The sequence below is a fragment of the Carlito syrichta genome, unplaced genomic scaffold (genome assembly GCF_000164805.1).
Source record: "Carlito syrichta isolate Samal-C Ts95f unplaced genomic scaffold, Tarsius_syrichta-2.0.1 Scaffold315142, whole genome shotgun sequence".
NCBI lineage: Eukaryota > Metazoa > Chordata > Mammalia > Primates > Tarsiidae > Carlito > Carlito syrichta.
Window position 1 is genome coordinate 877073 of NW_007259238.1, and position 15686 is coordinate 892758.

The 15686-nt window shown below is 38.0% G+C and overlaps 1 protein-coding gene across 1 annotated transcript in view; it reads left to right on the forward strand.

The window, feature by feature from the left end:
- NSD3 (nuclear receptor binding SET domain protein 3) overlaps window positions 1–15686 on the forward strand; it is a 109877-nt gene that overhangs the window by 53879 nt on the left and 40312 nt on the right. The window contains exons 7-12 of the mRNA XM_008072363.2: window positions 982–1108; window positions 6396–6496; window positions 8626–8671; window positions 11529–11659; window positions 12030–12158; window positions 12938–13064. Of these exons, the coding sequence (XP_008070554.1) occupies window positions 982–1108; window positions 6396–6496; window positions 8626–8671; window positions 11529–11659; window positions 12030–12158; window positions 12938–13064 (661 nt within the window). The remainder of the gene's footprint in view (window positions 1–981; window positions 1109–6395; window positions 6497–8625; window positions 8672–11528; window positions 11660–12029; window positions 12159–12937; window positions 13065–15686) is intronic.

A 15686-nucleotide genomic window follows, 5' to 3' on the forward strand; every position in this document is an offset into this window, starting at 1 on the left:
CATTTCATGCATTTGTACTTTAAAGAATTCTGTTCTTATTTTTTTTCTTGACATAGTCACTATGCATATTAAAATACTAGTTAAATATAGGTATGCCTCATTAGTAATACATTTTTCTAGAGAGTGATGTTAAGGGTGCTCTAGTAACCTGTTCTGCCCACAGGCTCAACTGATTTCAGTAAGCCTAAATTACCTGGAAAAACTTAAGTTGCAGTCTCCACTTGGTTCCCTTACTAGCAAATTAACATTTTGCATTTTTCCAGTAACAAATGATATTTTGCATCTTTTTTGAATGCATATTGTTTTTATTATTGGAGCTAGTTGTATATGCTTCTGGATTTACAAATCAAACTGCCCTTCCCCCAAAAAATGCGGTTTAAAGGATATTTGAGATAAAACTATAAAGCCTTTAAGAATACATATGTTTATAAATCATTCCTTTACTTCTGTTCATTGGGTTAAAGGGAGCTAAAATGAGATCTGAGTTAATTGTACCTGCTTTCTGTCTGCTCCAGATTATTTACTGGATCTCATTTTGGTCACCATGAATAGCATATTTCTGTATCTAAGGATATTCTTGTCTCTTAAGGCATGCTGACATTTTTATCTGTGTATTAGGGTACTTTATCAAATGAAAATGACTAGAGTTCTCTTACTGTGACATGTATAAAGAAACTATTTGGACCAGGAAATATTTGGTTTTTAACAGAAAATTGGGTGATATAGGTTCATATTTTAGTGACATTTTATCACCTGGACTTAGACAAATACTCCCCCCTCCCCCCACATGATCTCATTGTACATTTTAGAACATACCTTGATGAATTAATAAAATTGTTCTGATAATGGCTAAGATAAGTTAACTGCAATCAAAGACTATTATGAAATGTAAGCAAATTATCATTTTAAGCCTTCTTAATAATCCCATGATGCTATTTACCTGGTAATTACCTATTTTTTTTATTTTGCCTTATTTTAAAGGGAATTGGTAACAAAACAGAAATAAGTGTCAGGGGGCAAGACAGGCTTATAATTTCTACACCAAACCAGAGAAATGAAAAGCCAACACAAAATATATCATCTCCTGAAGCAACATCTGGTCCTACAGGTGGGTATGAATGAAGAGTATACAGGTTCATTTTAAGCAGTTATAGTTCTTTCCTGCTATAACATGGTAACTGTGTTTCTGAGAAACTTTTTGTTATCAAAAGTAAATTATATTTTAAAGATCAATGTATAAAAGCAGTTGTTTCTATAGGAAAGAATGAGTTGGGGCTAGAGAGCTTTATGCATAGTAGGTTTTTTTCCTACAGAAATTTAAGTAATAGGAAGGTTTTATAATTAAAAGAGAATAGCTGTAAAATCTATACATATCTGAGTAAATACACCATTGAGTCTCTTTCTTCACTTGAGAATAACAGTTTTACTTTTCCAGCACTATTAGCACATTTTCTCCTTCACCCCTATTGGAAACAAATTAGCAGATGCCAGAGCTCTTTTCATTATTCCTAGGTGTGCTAGGTATTAGTAGCTGAGGGGCCTAGGATCTAATTATCCTAATGTGACCTGTTCCCTGATTAGCAGATACCATGAATTGAAAATCAAGCCATGTTATTCTTGTTTAAAGGAGAAATGCATACATATATTCCATGCGGTTGTGTCTTTGGAAATGTTTAAAATAATTTTTTTTTTTTTTTTTGAGTTGGAGTCTCACTATGTTGCCCAGACTGGAATGCAGTGGCTGCTCTCGGCCACTGCAGCCTCGACCTGCTGGGCTCCAGCGATGGTTCCGCCTCAGCCTTCTGAGTAGCCGGAATTACAGGCACACGCTACCACGCCCGGCTAATTTTTTGATTTATTGTAGAGATGAGGTCTCGCCTGCCCAGCGGGTCCGAACCCGCGGGCTCAGGCAGTCCACTCACCTCAGCCTCCCAAAGGTGTGGGATTACAGGCTGAGCCACCGAGCCCGGCTCTAAAATAATTTTTTAAAGGGACTGACTGACTAAGGATTTTAGAACTTTTATTGAATGTCTGATGGGTTTGGTTTATATATCAGTATTATATCAATAGTATATGTAATACTGCTTCATGTAGCCAACAAGAAAAGAGTTAGATATTTACCAGCTTGTTCATTTAGAATCTTAGTTTGGGGAAAGGAGTTTGTTTTATTTTCTTTTAAAATATTTTTAGAATCCAAGAAGCAAGTATAATAGAAAAAAAAAGACAAACTATCTTCTGTCTTTTTATACTGTCACCACTGAACATACTTCTTGACCCAGATTTGTCTGTTCCACACACTAACCGATTCTCCAACACCAGCTCGGTGTCCTATGGTTTAATTCTTACACTATCTACCTGGAGTTAAGAGTCAAATCCCTCAGGTTAAGGGCTCAGTGCCACAAGACTGCCCCCACTTCAGATGCCAGCTGCAAGTCTGGGCCTCCAGAACTTTTGACTGACCAGCTATAAATTGGAGGTTCTTGTGATCTCCTTGAGTTAAATCATTTGCTAGAGCGACTCACAGAACTCAGGAAAGCCATTTACTTAAATTTACCAGTTTATTTTGAAGGATATGACAGAGGATACAGAGGAAAAGCCAGATGGAAGAGATGCACAGGGCAAGGGATATGGAAAGGGTTACAGAACTTCCATGCCTTCTGTAAGCATGCCGTTCTCTAGGCACCATGATGTGCTTAGCAACCTGGGATTTCTTTTTTCAGAAATTTTAATGGAGGTTTTATCATGTAGTCATGATCAATTATTAATTCAGTCTACAGCCCCTCTTCCCTTCTCAGAGGATGGCAGTGAGGGGTGTTATTGAAAGCTTTTAATTATGACTTGGTCCTTCTGGTGACCAGCCTCCATTGAGGAGCCTACCAAGAGTTGCCTCATTAGAATGCTCCTATCACCCAGGAAATACAAGAGTCAGAGATCAAATAATAGAACAAAAAATACACCCAGCAACCCTGCCACTTAGGAAATTACAAGAGTCTTAAAAGCTCTGTGCCAGGAATCAGGGGCAGAGACCAAATATATGTTATTATATCATGGTGTCACAGTGACCAAATAATTTTCCACATGGATCAAAGTGTCGAGACCTGAAATAGTAATCTTAAATCAATAGTAACTCAGGCAAACCTTTGATGGAGTACATGTAACTATTTTTGTAAGGAAAAATTTAAGTGAGATTCTAATTATTATAAAAGCAAAATAAAAATAGTAATTGTTCAGAGGAGAACTTGGCTTACCTTTCTTTATTTTTTATTTATTTTTATTTTTGAGTTGAAGTCTCACTCTGTCACCCAGACTGGAGTGCAGTGGCCGCTCCCAGCCACTGCAGCCTCGACCTGCTGGGCTCCGGCGATCCTTCTGCCTTAGCCTTCCAAGTAGCTGGAACTGCAGGCATGTGCTACCACGCCCAGCTAATTTTTGATTTTATTGTAGAGATGAAGTCTCACCAAGTTGCCCGGGTGGGTCTCGAACCCGCGGGCTCAGGCAGTCCACTCACCTCAGCCTCCCAAAGTGCCGGGATTACAGACTGAGCCACCAAGCCCGGCTGGCTTACCCTTCTTAAAAAAAAAAAAAAAAAAAAAAGATGAGGGCTGCAGGATAGGCAGCGGAGATGGGGTTGGATAGGACGTGTTAAACAGCAGCCTTTTTCAGTATTGAGTTGTGAAAGAAAGTTGAATTAAAGAGAGCAGGGAGATTTGCAACTTGAATCATTTCAAAATACTGTATAAAAAATGAAAGTATAATGTTGAAGGAATGAGTAGATGGACTTAGAAGATCTTGCATTAATTAGCCATAATTGAAAATGTTCCCTTCTTTGAATATGAAAAGAACCTTATGTCCTCAGCTTTCCATAGTTAGGTATACCAGTATTATTATCTCTTCTTACGCTAAACTGTTGGTAATTTGTCTGAATTTAGTGGCTACATAAGACTAGAAGGATCTTATTTAGCCATCTATAGTCTCTTAAGTAGGGAGAAAGTAAATTCTTCACATAATTTTAGCCTGATCTTAACTTAAATATTATGCTTTTATTTTTAGTGGAACTTGTTTTTTTTGTTTTTTGTTTTCCTTCCCCTCAATTTCTGAACATTTTATTTTCATGTAGTCTTTTCACTGTAAGATTTTTCTACTATAAGTTTTTACTTTTTTTTTTTATGTGGAATATAATACTTTTTTATACCTGGAAAAAGGAAGCCTAGTTTCTTTTTAGGCAGACACGTAGAATTTAGGCTGTATATTAAGGTAGAAACTTAATTTAGGAACTGGTGCTCTAGAGCTTTGACCTATGTTTGATTACCAGCAATGGTTGACAAGCATACTTTATCTTTTTTAATGACCATTTTGCTTTTTGTGAAAATAACTTCATTACATAGTTGAAAATCAAGAATAGAGACTTGGTTTCCTTCAAAAACCAACTGGATCATCATCTCTGCTGGTGTCAACTGCTTAAGAAAAATGCTTGAATCTTAGTAAATTTAGGGAATACATAAAATGTGTGGCACTGCCATATTTCTGTCATTTGAGGAACTGTGCTTGCATTCACACTAGATTTCTTACCTGTTTACCAGATCCAGAAATGCTTGCCTCTTTCTTAGAACATGAACATAATACTTTTCAGTGGTTTTCAATGTATGTGTCCTTTGGGTAACTTTCATAGTAATTTTGAGAAGTCATGTTGCCTTATCCCCAGTTAGACAGGAGATCAGATCTCATCTGCACTTCATGGAGCAGTTATATTGCCACATTCAACACAAGATTGTTTAGCAGTTTTATTTTCATTTTTGCCTCCCTGGTAGTACTTGAATATTGATGACTATACTCAAGTGTGGATCTCTGGGATACTCAGGTTGGTCTAGAAGGGTAGGATATCTGTTGTCTAAGTAAACATTTTCTTCAGTCTAAGAAGAAGAGTGGGAGCCAACACCTTTATTTGTGACTTCTCTGCTATAAATTGATTAACTACAGTTCTACAACAATGTATCATCATAAACAAAGTAGTGGGATCCTTCTTTGTTTTGGCTTTGAACTAAGGTGAGGGAAGCCATTTACATGTAGCCAACAGTAAATAAGTTAGAAAATGTGAAGATTATCTGGAAGGCTTTATTGAAGTGGCTTCTATCTGATTTTTTTTTTTTTTTGAGTTGGAGTTTCAGTCTGGTGCCCAGACTGGAGTGCAGTGGCATGCTCCTGGCCACTGCAGCCTCGACCTGCTGGGCTCCAGCCATCCTTCCGCCTCAGCCTTCCAGGTAGCTGGAACTACAGGCGCACGGTAGCAGTCCTGGCTAGTTTTCTTCATTTATTGTAGAGACGAGGTCTCGCCAAGTTGCCCAGGCGGGTCTCGAACCCGCGGACTCAGGCAATCCACTCGCCTCAACCTCCCAAAGTGCTGGGATTACAGGCTGATCCACCGAGCCCAGCCTCTATCTGATTTTATAAGAAGTCTTAGTAGTCTTCCTGTGCCAAGTGAAAGGTGTTTATTATTTAGGAAGGACAGTTTACATGGTCCAAGCACTGAAAACATGGAGAAGAGCTGCACTGAAGTTGCCCTTCCTCCTCAGAAGGATGGAATCCTTCCCGACTCAATGTTTTTCTAGTTGTGGTCTTCAGTCTAAGTTTCATCCTTTCCAAAAATGAGGTCCGAGAGAGGGGCTGTAGCTTAGGGGTAGAGCATTTGACTAAAAAAATGGGGTCCATGTGAGTGTTCTTTTGCTTTTAAAGAATTGTAGTCTCTAAAAGTCTTAATAGTTTATTTTACCACTTAACATGAAAGCTTGGTCATTTGTTTCATTTAGTTTTTCATGACTAATTATTTTTAAAGTATAAAAAGTCACTTAATAGTTAAATTAATAATTAGGTTTTGGTCACAATTTCCTGCCTTCCTGGTTCGGTTGTTAATAACAATAGCAAAACTTTTATCAGTGCACCAAGCATTATTAACCATTTTACATGTAGAATTTATTGAACTCATTTGTTAAAATGCAAAATGTGTAGCACTGACTGAATTTTGAACTAATGGTTCCTAATGTCATAATAAGGTCATTTTTATTCATCCTTTAGTCCCTTCATCCTCTCAGCTATATTTACTTAAATATGTTCATCTGTTTTTAAAACTAAACTGTCTCTGCTGTTTTACTTTGACTTTCTAATTTTAAAAAATCCAGTCCTCCTTTATTTAATTTAGGAGCCTTTGTAAATCCTAGTCTCAGCTCATCAAGCCTTTACTATTTATGTGCTCCCGAGTATTTAACAACTATTTAATGATTTGCAATTAAAATTTCAAAAGTAATAGGTAAGAAAAGCAAGGAATTTGGTCAGACTTAATTACATAAATGTCAGAGTATCCTTAAATGAATTTTTGTTTGTGTGTTTAAATTATCTCTTAGGCTCAGTAGAAAAGAAACAACAGAGAAGATCAATTAGAACTCGTTCTGAATCAGAGAAATCCACTGAGGTTGTGCCAAAGAAGAAGATCAAAAAGGAGCAGGTTGGCTTCCTACATGTAGAGAGTTAAAACATTGTATTTGTAAATGTTGTGGCTTTCATTAGTATCTTAAAAGAAAGAGAAGCTTTCCCCCACACTGGGTTTCCTTTCTGGACTGTCTCATGCTTCTGTCCTGGTTGGTGCCAGTGTCCAGTTCTTAGACAGCCATCCCTGTGATTCTGCTTCAGGCATTTTCACAGAACACTGGCAGCCTTCAGGAGACTGGAAGCCAGTGGTGCAAGACTCTTAAAACATTCTTCACACTTATTTTGAAATTTCTGTTATGAGCAAAATGATTTCATGTTTTTATGATTTTTATTTGGAACCATCATTGAGCTCCTTTTTTTTCAATTTTGATTTTTGGTTTAAGCTGCTGGTATGTATTGTTTTTATTTTTTAAACAAATCAAATTAATTTAACTTATATTCTTATATTTAAGAAGCAGTTAATCATAGATGACCTAGTTTTTCTGTTAATATCACAGATTTTTTGGAATGTTATTTTCCCAGTGTATTAGCACTCACCTGGTATCAGGTTGTCAGATAACCAATATTTAGGTTAAAGAAAAAAAAGAGGAAGGGGGTAAATTTTGACTACAGTGTATTAAACCAGTATAATCAATGTAGTAATATACATGTTAAATTTCCTTTTCAAAGAAATTTTTAGAAACTATTCTTTAAGTTAAACTCACATTTTTTCTTAATTTTTTTAAAGTGAAAGACTATTCATTTTTGTAGAGTAGACACCTGCTACTAAGCAAATTCTGAATAGAATTAGTTCCCATAAGTTATATATTTTCAAAATCATTTAATATGGAATAATGTGGACTTTTCTATTTAAAGTATTTCCTTCATAGTTTTAAACTTTCAAATTTAAAATCTAACTTTGTGGGTGCTCTATGGTATCACCAAGCATGTAAAACAGTTTTTCCAGAATATTTAACTAAAGTTTAAATAATATACTAATTTGTCATTCATTTCTCATATTAACTTTCATACTTAGGAAATTATATTCCAAAAAATCTTTCTAATCTCTTGCAAATCTGCAGTATTCGTTACCAAAATGAAGTTGTGACTTTGCCAACGGGTTCCCAAATTCAGTCTGTGACCATTCAGTTTAAAGTTAATAAGCAGAATGAGTACAAAAAATGGGACAAATTGTTAATGCCACTGTGTTATAGTTAGTAGTAGAACAATACCAGTGATTGTTTAGAAGATTTTATATTTGTATTACTAATTGTATCTTATAAAAGCGTATTTCTGTTGTATGTTTTTTTACCTGTTGTAAAAAAAAATAAAATTTTTTTAAAAAGCTTAGAACAATCCTTAAATATTTACAAAATGTGTTTCAACATGCATATTTCACCACATCTTAAAGAAACATGAAATTCAATTCATAGCTTAAACAGGAACTCCTCCAAACAGCATCCTTTCTCTAATTCCAATGGTTCAATCCTCAAATTACCACGTGTTTTACATATACATTGGCAGAATAACTTCTGATCTCGCTCTCCTAATGTAGGATCAAGACACTGTTCATAAGACACTCAAGAAAGTGCTTTTGCAATATCACAAACTTATTTTCTTAAGTTTGTACTAGCAGCAAAAGTATTGAGCTTCCAGCTGTATGGAGCCCTGTAGCACTCTCTACAGAGAGGGTCCTGATTCCCAGCAACTTAGCTGTGAGTGCAGGCGCGGAAGGGTCTTAAAGTGGCGTGAGTTACATTAACCTGAGTATCATAGTAAGTAAAAATTTATCCTAACGTCTTTGGGGCGGGAGGGGTTTATAGCAACATTGGGGCTGGTTGCAGAAACAACCCCTCTCCTGCCTCCCAGACACTGAGGAAAGTATTCTTGTTCTCTTCATATACCAAGGGAGTGGTGGGAAAAGTCTTTGCTAGAGAGCATGTGGCTGTGTGTTGTCACTTGGTATTCAGCACAGGCAGCTAGGATTTAAACCCTCCTTGACCCTGAGACAGAGAACTTGACCCAGAAGATGGGACTGAGTTCAGATTTCAGATACATTAATCACTCATCATTACTTAGATTGATGAAAGTATTATTTTTTTCCCTCTGTTAATAATGAAAAGTGAAAAAAATTTTTGTTAATGCTGCATTTTTCTGTCCACACAGGTTGAAACAGTTCCTCAGGCTACAGTGAAGACTGGATTACAGAAAGGTGAGTTAATACAATGTTGCTTTGCATTTCCTCGATTAAAACCAATTTTTGAGACTTATTTGTACTTCATGTATTTTTGTCTGTCTCTGTTAAATCATTGTTGTTGCTCTTCAGTGTGAAATTGCAGTATTCCCAGTGTTTGTGTGTGTGTGTGTGACCTTTAAAGTTGATCTTATTCTGTATCCACGTGAAAAGTCTTAGTTGTTTTGGTAAATTGGAGAACACCATGTAGACTTGGTACTGTTTCCAACTTTTCTCCATAAGATTCTGGGGTTTCACTGGCTTATAAACTAGGGATGTGACGAATCCACTTTTTTTGGTATTCGACTGAATACCGAATAGTAGCTATTAATGTTTGTCAAACATGGACTATGACAAATCAGACAAGACAACCTGATTGAAAAAATCTTGCCACAATTATTTTTACAGTGCTGTAAAATCTTTTTGTAAATTAAAATGATTCATAGCATATTTATGGCCACTATTAGATGACCTTATGCAAATCTATTTGAGATATGCACAAAGTTTAAGAAAACCTTAAACTTATTTCTGTATTTTCTGTGTGCAATTTGACTACAGTACAAACTTCATAGCATGATTCGTGCGTTTTTGGTGAGATCAAACTGTATTTAATACCTGTAGTTTACTCTGGGCAAATTGCATTATTTAAAATAAAATAAAATAAAACACCAGCCTCTCTGCATTCTCGGGGAGAAGTCTGCAGCGATGGTCTCCGTGGAGATCCTCAGCAGAACTGAACAGCCTCTCGGAGGGAACACTGCTTGGCGGAGCTCCAAGAAAAGACATCGCGATCGCTGCGAGATTAGGAGGCCTGATTGCGTTGTGTTTCCACCATTCCACAGGGTCGGCGGACCGGGGAGTGCAGGGCTCTGTCAGATTCAGTGACAGCTCCGTCTCCGCAGCGATTGAGGAAACTGTGGACTGAGATTCCTGTACAATTTCATCCCAGAAACTCCAGACTTGTAGTCTCCATGCAAGATTTCTTTGTCGGCGGCTTGATAAACAGTTCCTTTGTTTTCGATTTTGATTTTGCCAATCATTATTGGCATTTTCCTGCCTGGTTCCTTCTTCAAGACTGAACAATTGCTTTAACATTCAGATGATTTTTTTTTTTTTGGTCTGAGCTGGATGGGTACAGCTTAAATCATGGGTCCAGCCTAAAAACCACCGTTTAACTTACACTGATCAATTTCAACATGGACTGTTTTTGGTTTTTTGTTTTTAAATAAAGCATCATTAATGCACATCTGCAGGGTTTTGCCAAACAGCCCAAACTGTATACATTACAATCATTAAAAGCTCTTATTTTTTTTAATATTAGTGCCGTTATCATGGAGAACAGCATGACAGCTGTCTTTGGCAGTCTGTCATTTTTCTAGCATTTTCAGAAACTCATCGGAAATGGCGGTACCTGTGTTTCCCTTCGAAAGCCTCTCAGTACAGCACTCCTGTTCCTCTGTTAAACTCTTTGTTAATCCAGTGATCTTTTAGACCAAGGAAATATTTTGTGGTGGTGTTCTGGGTCCATACACCAGCAATGAAGGAGATAGATTTGTGTACTTGTGTTTTTTAATCAGCATTAACATGGGCAGGCACCCTCATTTATAGATGTCAGGAAACATTCAGTGAAAAACTTGTAGAATGGGATGTAATAACGAGGTTCCAGTAATCTGAGCAGTCTAATGAGGCCCACATCCTCCACCACAGAACATGGCTATATACCAAGTGCTACTCTCACTCAGCCTGTTGCGGATCTTCATGGCCTCAGGAGACTTGTTTCTCCGTGGTCTCTTCTGGACTGCACACTTCCATCATAGCTTGCTGGGCTGATCTAGATGTCTGTTTGTTGTATGGAAATTTTGGGGGAAAAAAGTCCAAAACACAAACTGTGGGTTGAAATATTAACCATCTCCTTGGTTCCTTGGTATTCACCGTGCCTGATCTGCACATTTCATCGTGGCTGTTTCTGTATAGCCTATACTGCATTAGCCCAAGAGATTGTTGCTTTGTAACTTTTTGCACTATTGTTTTGGCTGGATTTGTATTACACACAGTTTTAAAAAAATTCCACACCATTCTCTGCCTTTTTTTTTTTTTTCATATGTTTCCTTCCCGCACAAATTCCACAGAGGCCTCCCATCCAGCTCTTCGTGATTTGGCTGCACTTGAACACTGATTGTCCATTTACAGCCCTCGGCAATGTGCCTCCTAAATGGCATGACATATGTAGATGTGCTGCAGCACTTGTTAATGGTCACAATAAATGCCACTTCACCAAGGAAGTCTCAGATGAACAATTATGAACATCCAAAAATTTATTTGGGGGGCAATAATCAACTGATTTGCAAAATTCGGGGGAAAATGGCACTATCCGTGTACGAATCGAATACAAATCAAAGATTTGTCACATCCCTAATAAAAACAAGATGGAGATGTCTCTACGATCATATTTGTAAACTACACAGTGTGTTGGGTTTTATGTCTTCCCCCTCCAAATTGAATGGTTCTTTGAATTGCTCCAAATCAATCAACTATCTTGCAGTTTTGATAGAAGTGATTTTTAGGTTGAAACTTGGGCTCTGTTGACTGAAAATAGCTTTAGAGCAGGAGAATTGAATTAAATGTTTTAATAGAGCGGTTGTAAATTAAATCACTCACTACCAGGAAGGTCAGAAGTTTATGAAGTTTTGACTTGTGACTTCAGTGTTACAAAGAGTGCTGTGCTTTTTTCACACTAAAGATGAGTTTGGGGAAAGAAAATATTCTCCCACAAAAAAATTTAAAACAGCAAACCTTAAGCACTATTTTAGGATTAATTTCAGTGTGTTGTATTAAGGTGCCAGCGAGATTTCAGATTCCTGTAAACCTCTAAAGAAAAGGAGTCGCGCCTCAACTGATGTAGAAATGACTAGTTCCACATACAGAGACACATCTGACTCCGATTCTAGAGGACTGAGTGATCTGCAGGTAAATATGTTCAAGGGTTTGGATGCAGTGCTCGTTCTTGCTTTGCAAAACCAAAATAGCATAATGCTTTCGCCTGACTGACTAGGGGAAATCAGGGAATTTTTAAAATACTCATAGAAAAATCTGGATATTTTGTAACTTAGGAGTATCTTAATTTTGTTGCTCTCTTGTTATATGACAAATATAGTTTGTAATTCTAACTGCGGTTTTTCCCAAAACAGCAGACATGGTATCCATGGACTTTAGAAAGAAGGAAAAAAAACTGTGTCAAGATCTATTTGAGAAAGTCTTACTAGGGTTTTCATAGCATCTAACTTTGAGGAAATATTTGTTTTGCTTTCCTTAAAAATGTGCTATGTTTTCCATGTAGGTAGGCTTTGGAAAGCAAGTAGATAGCCCTTCAGCTACTGCAGATGCAGATGCTTCTGATGTGCAGTCCATGGATTCAAGTTTGTCAAGAAGAGGCATGGGAATGAGTAAGAAGGACACTGTGTGTCAGGTAGGTGCGTGACTGATCCTATGACTTGAAACAGTTGCTATCATATTCTGCCAATAATAGACTTACCTCATATTGCAGAGGGTAATATATTTCTAAATTATGATATTGCCTTAAAGTTACAGAGCTTGGATGGGTGCAGTGGCTCACGCTTGTAATCCTAGCATTTTGGGAGGCTGCGGTGGGAGAATCACTTGAGGCCAGTTTGAAATGTGCCTGGGCAACATAGTGAGACCCAGTTCCTACAAAAACATTTTAAAAAATAAAACTGCAGAGATAAAAGCCCTTTCTGACTCTTCTCTTTCTGAGTTGAAATATTTATTATTCACACATAAGTGTCAATCTTTATTGTGATACACAGTTATTAATTGGAAGTAAATGGCAGATGACTGATTGCAGAAATTTTCTTAAATTAAAGTTAGTATTAACTTTTTAAATGTATTGTTGAAAAATATTGCTTTATCCTCTGAATAAAAGTTAAAAGTATGCAGATCCCAGAGAAGGAATCATAAAAGGTCAAATATGACTTAAACTTTATACCATATTGGATCTGGAAATACTATAATTATCTATTTTAGTGGTTCTCAAAGTGAAAGCCAAGGACCAGTAGCATGTACATCTTCAGAATACTTGTTAGAAAGGCAGATTCTTTGACTCCATCCCACACCTGCTGAATTAGAATCTCTGGGTGAAGGACCCAGTAATCTGTGTTTTACCAAGCCCTCCATGTGATTTTGACGTTTGCTGAAGGTTGAGAACAATCGCTTTTTGCCATATTACAGATCTGTGAAAGCTTTGGTGACCCTCTGATTCCTTGTGAGGGAGAATGCTGCAAATACTTTCACCTGGAGTGCCTGGGATTGACTTCACTCCCTGATGGAAAGTTCATCTGCGTGGAATGTAAAACCGGTAAGCTTACTTATTTTGACAGATATGAAAAGTTGAATAAGGGGCTGTGCGCAAAGGCAACAACTTCTATCATATCTAATTTTCATCAGTTTTATCTGGCCCTTCCCCTTTCCTCTGATAAGTATTTCCATTACCATTCAGTGATTTAGTGATTAAGCTTCCCAAGATCAAAACAGTAGTCAGGGCCTGTAATCCCAGCACTTTGGGAGGCTGAGGCAAGAGGATTGCCTGAGCTCAGGGATTCAAGACCAGCCTGAGCAACATGGCGAGACCTCATCTCTACAGTAAATCAAAAAAATTAACCAGATGTGGTGGCACGTACTTGTGATTCTAGCTACTTGAAAGTCTGAGGCAGAAGGATCCCCTGAGCCCAGCAGGTCAAGACTGCAGTGGCTGTGAGCATGCCACTGCACTCCAGCATGGGCAACAGAGTGAGACTCCAACTGAAAAAAAAAATTAGTAATTTTTTTTAACAGTGACTTTTGAAATGTCAGGTGCTGTTAGTACTAAGCATTTTATCCTGCTGTCTCATCTGCTCCTCATGACATTATGAAATAAATACTACTGTTATTTTCATTTTACAGAATGGGAAATTGAGGGTTAGAGAGTTTACTACTACCTACCCAAAGTACAAAGATGGCATATGATAGAACTGGAATTTAAACACTGGCAACTTGGCTCCAGAATCCTTGCTCTGTACCATTGCCTTCTGCTGCCTTGGCTAAGTAGGACGGACGTCTTGTGTCACATATCCTAATACACACATCTGTACTCATTCACATGCATATACGCACAAACTAAGTTACAGAAGCTGTTTAGAATATGTAACTTATATTTTTCACTATCTAAAATATTTGTCACATTTAGGCTCCAGTAAAACCTTTTTTTAAAATGTATTTATTTTATTTTATTTTTTGAGTTGGGATCTCACTCTGTCACCCAGATTGCAGTGCAGTGGCGGCTCCCGGCCCCACCGCAGACTCAACCTGCTGGACTTAGGCGATCCTTCCACCTCAGTCTTCCAAGTAGCTGGAACTACAGGCGCGCGCTACCATGCCCAGCTAATTTTTGATTTATTGCAGAGATGAGGTCTCACCAAGTTGCCCAGGCGGGTCTCAAACCCGCGGGCTCAGGCAGTCCACTCACCTCAGCCTCCCCAAGCGAGGGATTACAGGCTGAGCCACCGAGCCCAGCTTGTTTATTTATTTTAGTTGGAGTCTCACTCTTGTTGCCCAAGCTGGAGTGCAGTTGGAGTCTCACTCTTGTTGCCCAAGATGGCGATCCTTCTACCTCAGCCTTCCAAGTAGCTGGAACTACATATGAATGCCACCACACCTGGCTAGTTCTTGTTATTTATTGTAGAGACGAGGTCTCACCAAGTTGCCGAGGCTGGTCTCAAACCCCACCTGGCTAAGGCAGTCCTCTCGCCTCAGCCTCCCAAAGTGCTGGAATTATAGGCTGAGCCATTGCGCCCAGCCTCCAGTAAAACTTTTGACAAGTTTGCCAACCGTTAGCCCAGGTCAAGTTATCTGCACATTGTTTTATTTGGTCTTCAGAATGTGTTTCCGTTTTTTTTTTTAAACATAGATCAGACTTGTACTTCTGGCTCCCCACTTTCCTCGCCATTCCTTTTTCTGAAATCCTATCACTCCAGTCATTTATGTAACTAGCCTGGCCCCTTTAAGCATTCAAGTGTGCACTCCTTGCTTAAATGTATTGATAGGAAGGACCATGTATTAAAACACTCTTAGGGCTTCTCTCCAAACTCTATAATCCCAGTGGAATTCTGCCAACAAAGGTTAGGTATAGTCAGTTTAGTATACATCTATCAGGAAATTTAAGAGAAAAATTTGCTTTAAATACAATTAAGTAGAACAAAGTTGGAGGACTTTCTGATTTCAAAGTTTACTACAAAGCTACAATAATCAAAACCATGTGATACTGGCATAAAGATAGACATATAGAACAAAGGAACAGAAAGCCCAGAAATAACCACTCATATATGGTCAAATGATTTTTGACAAGGGTGTAAAGATCATTCAGGGGACAAATGGTGCTGGAAAAATTGAATGTGCATATATAACAGAATGAAGATGGGCCTTTACCTAATACCATAAACAAAAATTAACTCAAAATGAATCACAGACCAAAACGTAAGAGCTAAATTAGGCTGGGCACAGTAGCTCACGCCTATAATGCCAGCACTTTGGGAGGCCAAGGTGGGAGGATCGCTTGAGCCCAGGAGTTTGAGACTACAAAAAAACAAAAAAATTAGCTGAATGTGGTGGCACTTGCCTATACGTCTCAACTACTTGGGAGGCAAAAGGATCTCGTTAGTCTAGGAAGTTGAAGCTACGGTGCCAAGATTATGCTACTGCACTTCAGCTTAGGTGGCAAAGTGAGACCCAACTCAAAAGAAAAAAAAAAAACAGTTAAACACTTTAGGTGTAAAAAGTGTTATGGGACACATACTTAATAAGTTCTTTTGCAAGCCGAGCTCAGTGGCTCAGCCTGTAATCCCACACCTTTGGGAGGCTGAGGTGAGTGGATTGCCTGAGCCTGTGGGTTCGAGACCCGCCTGGGCAGCGAGACCTCATCTCTGCAATAAATCAAAAAATCAGC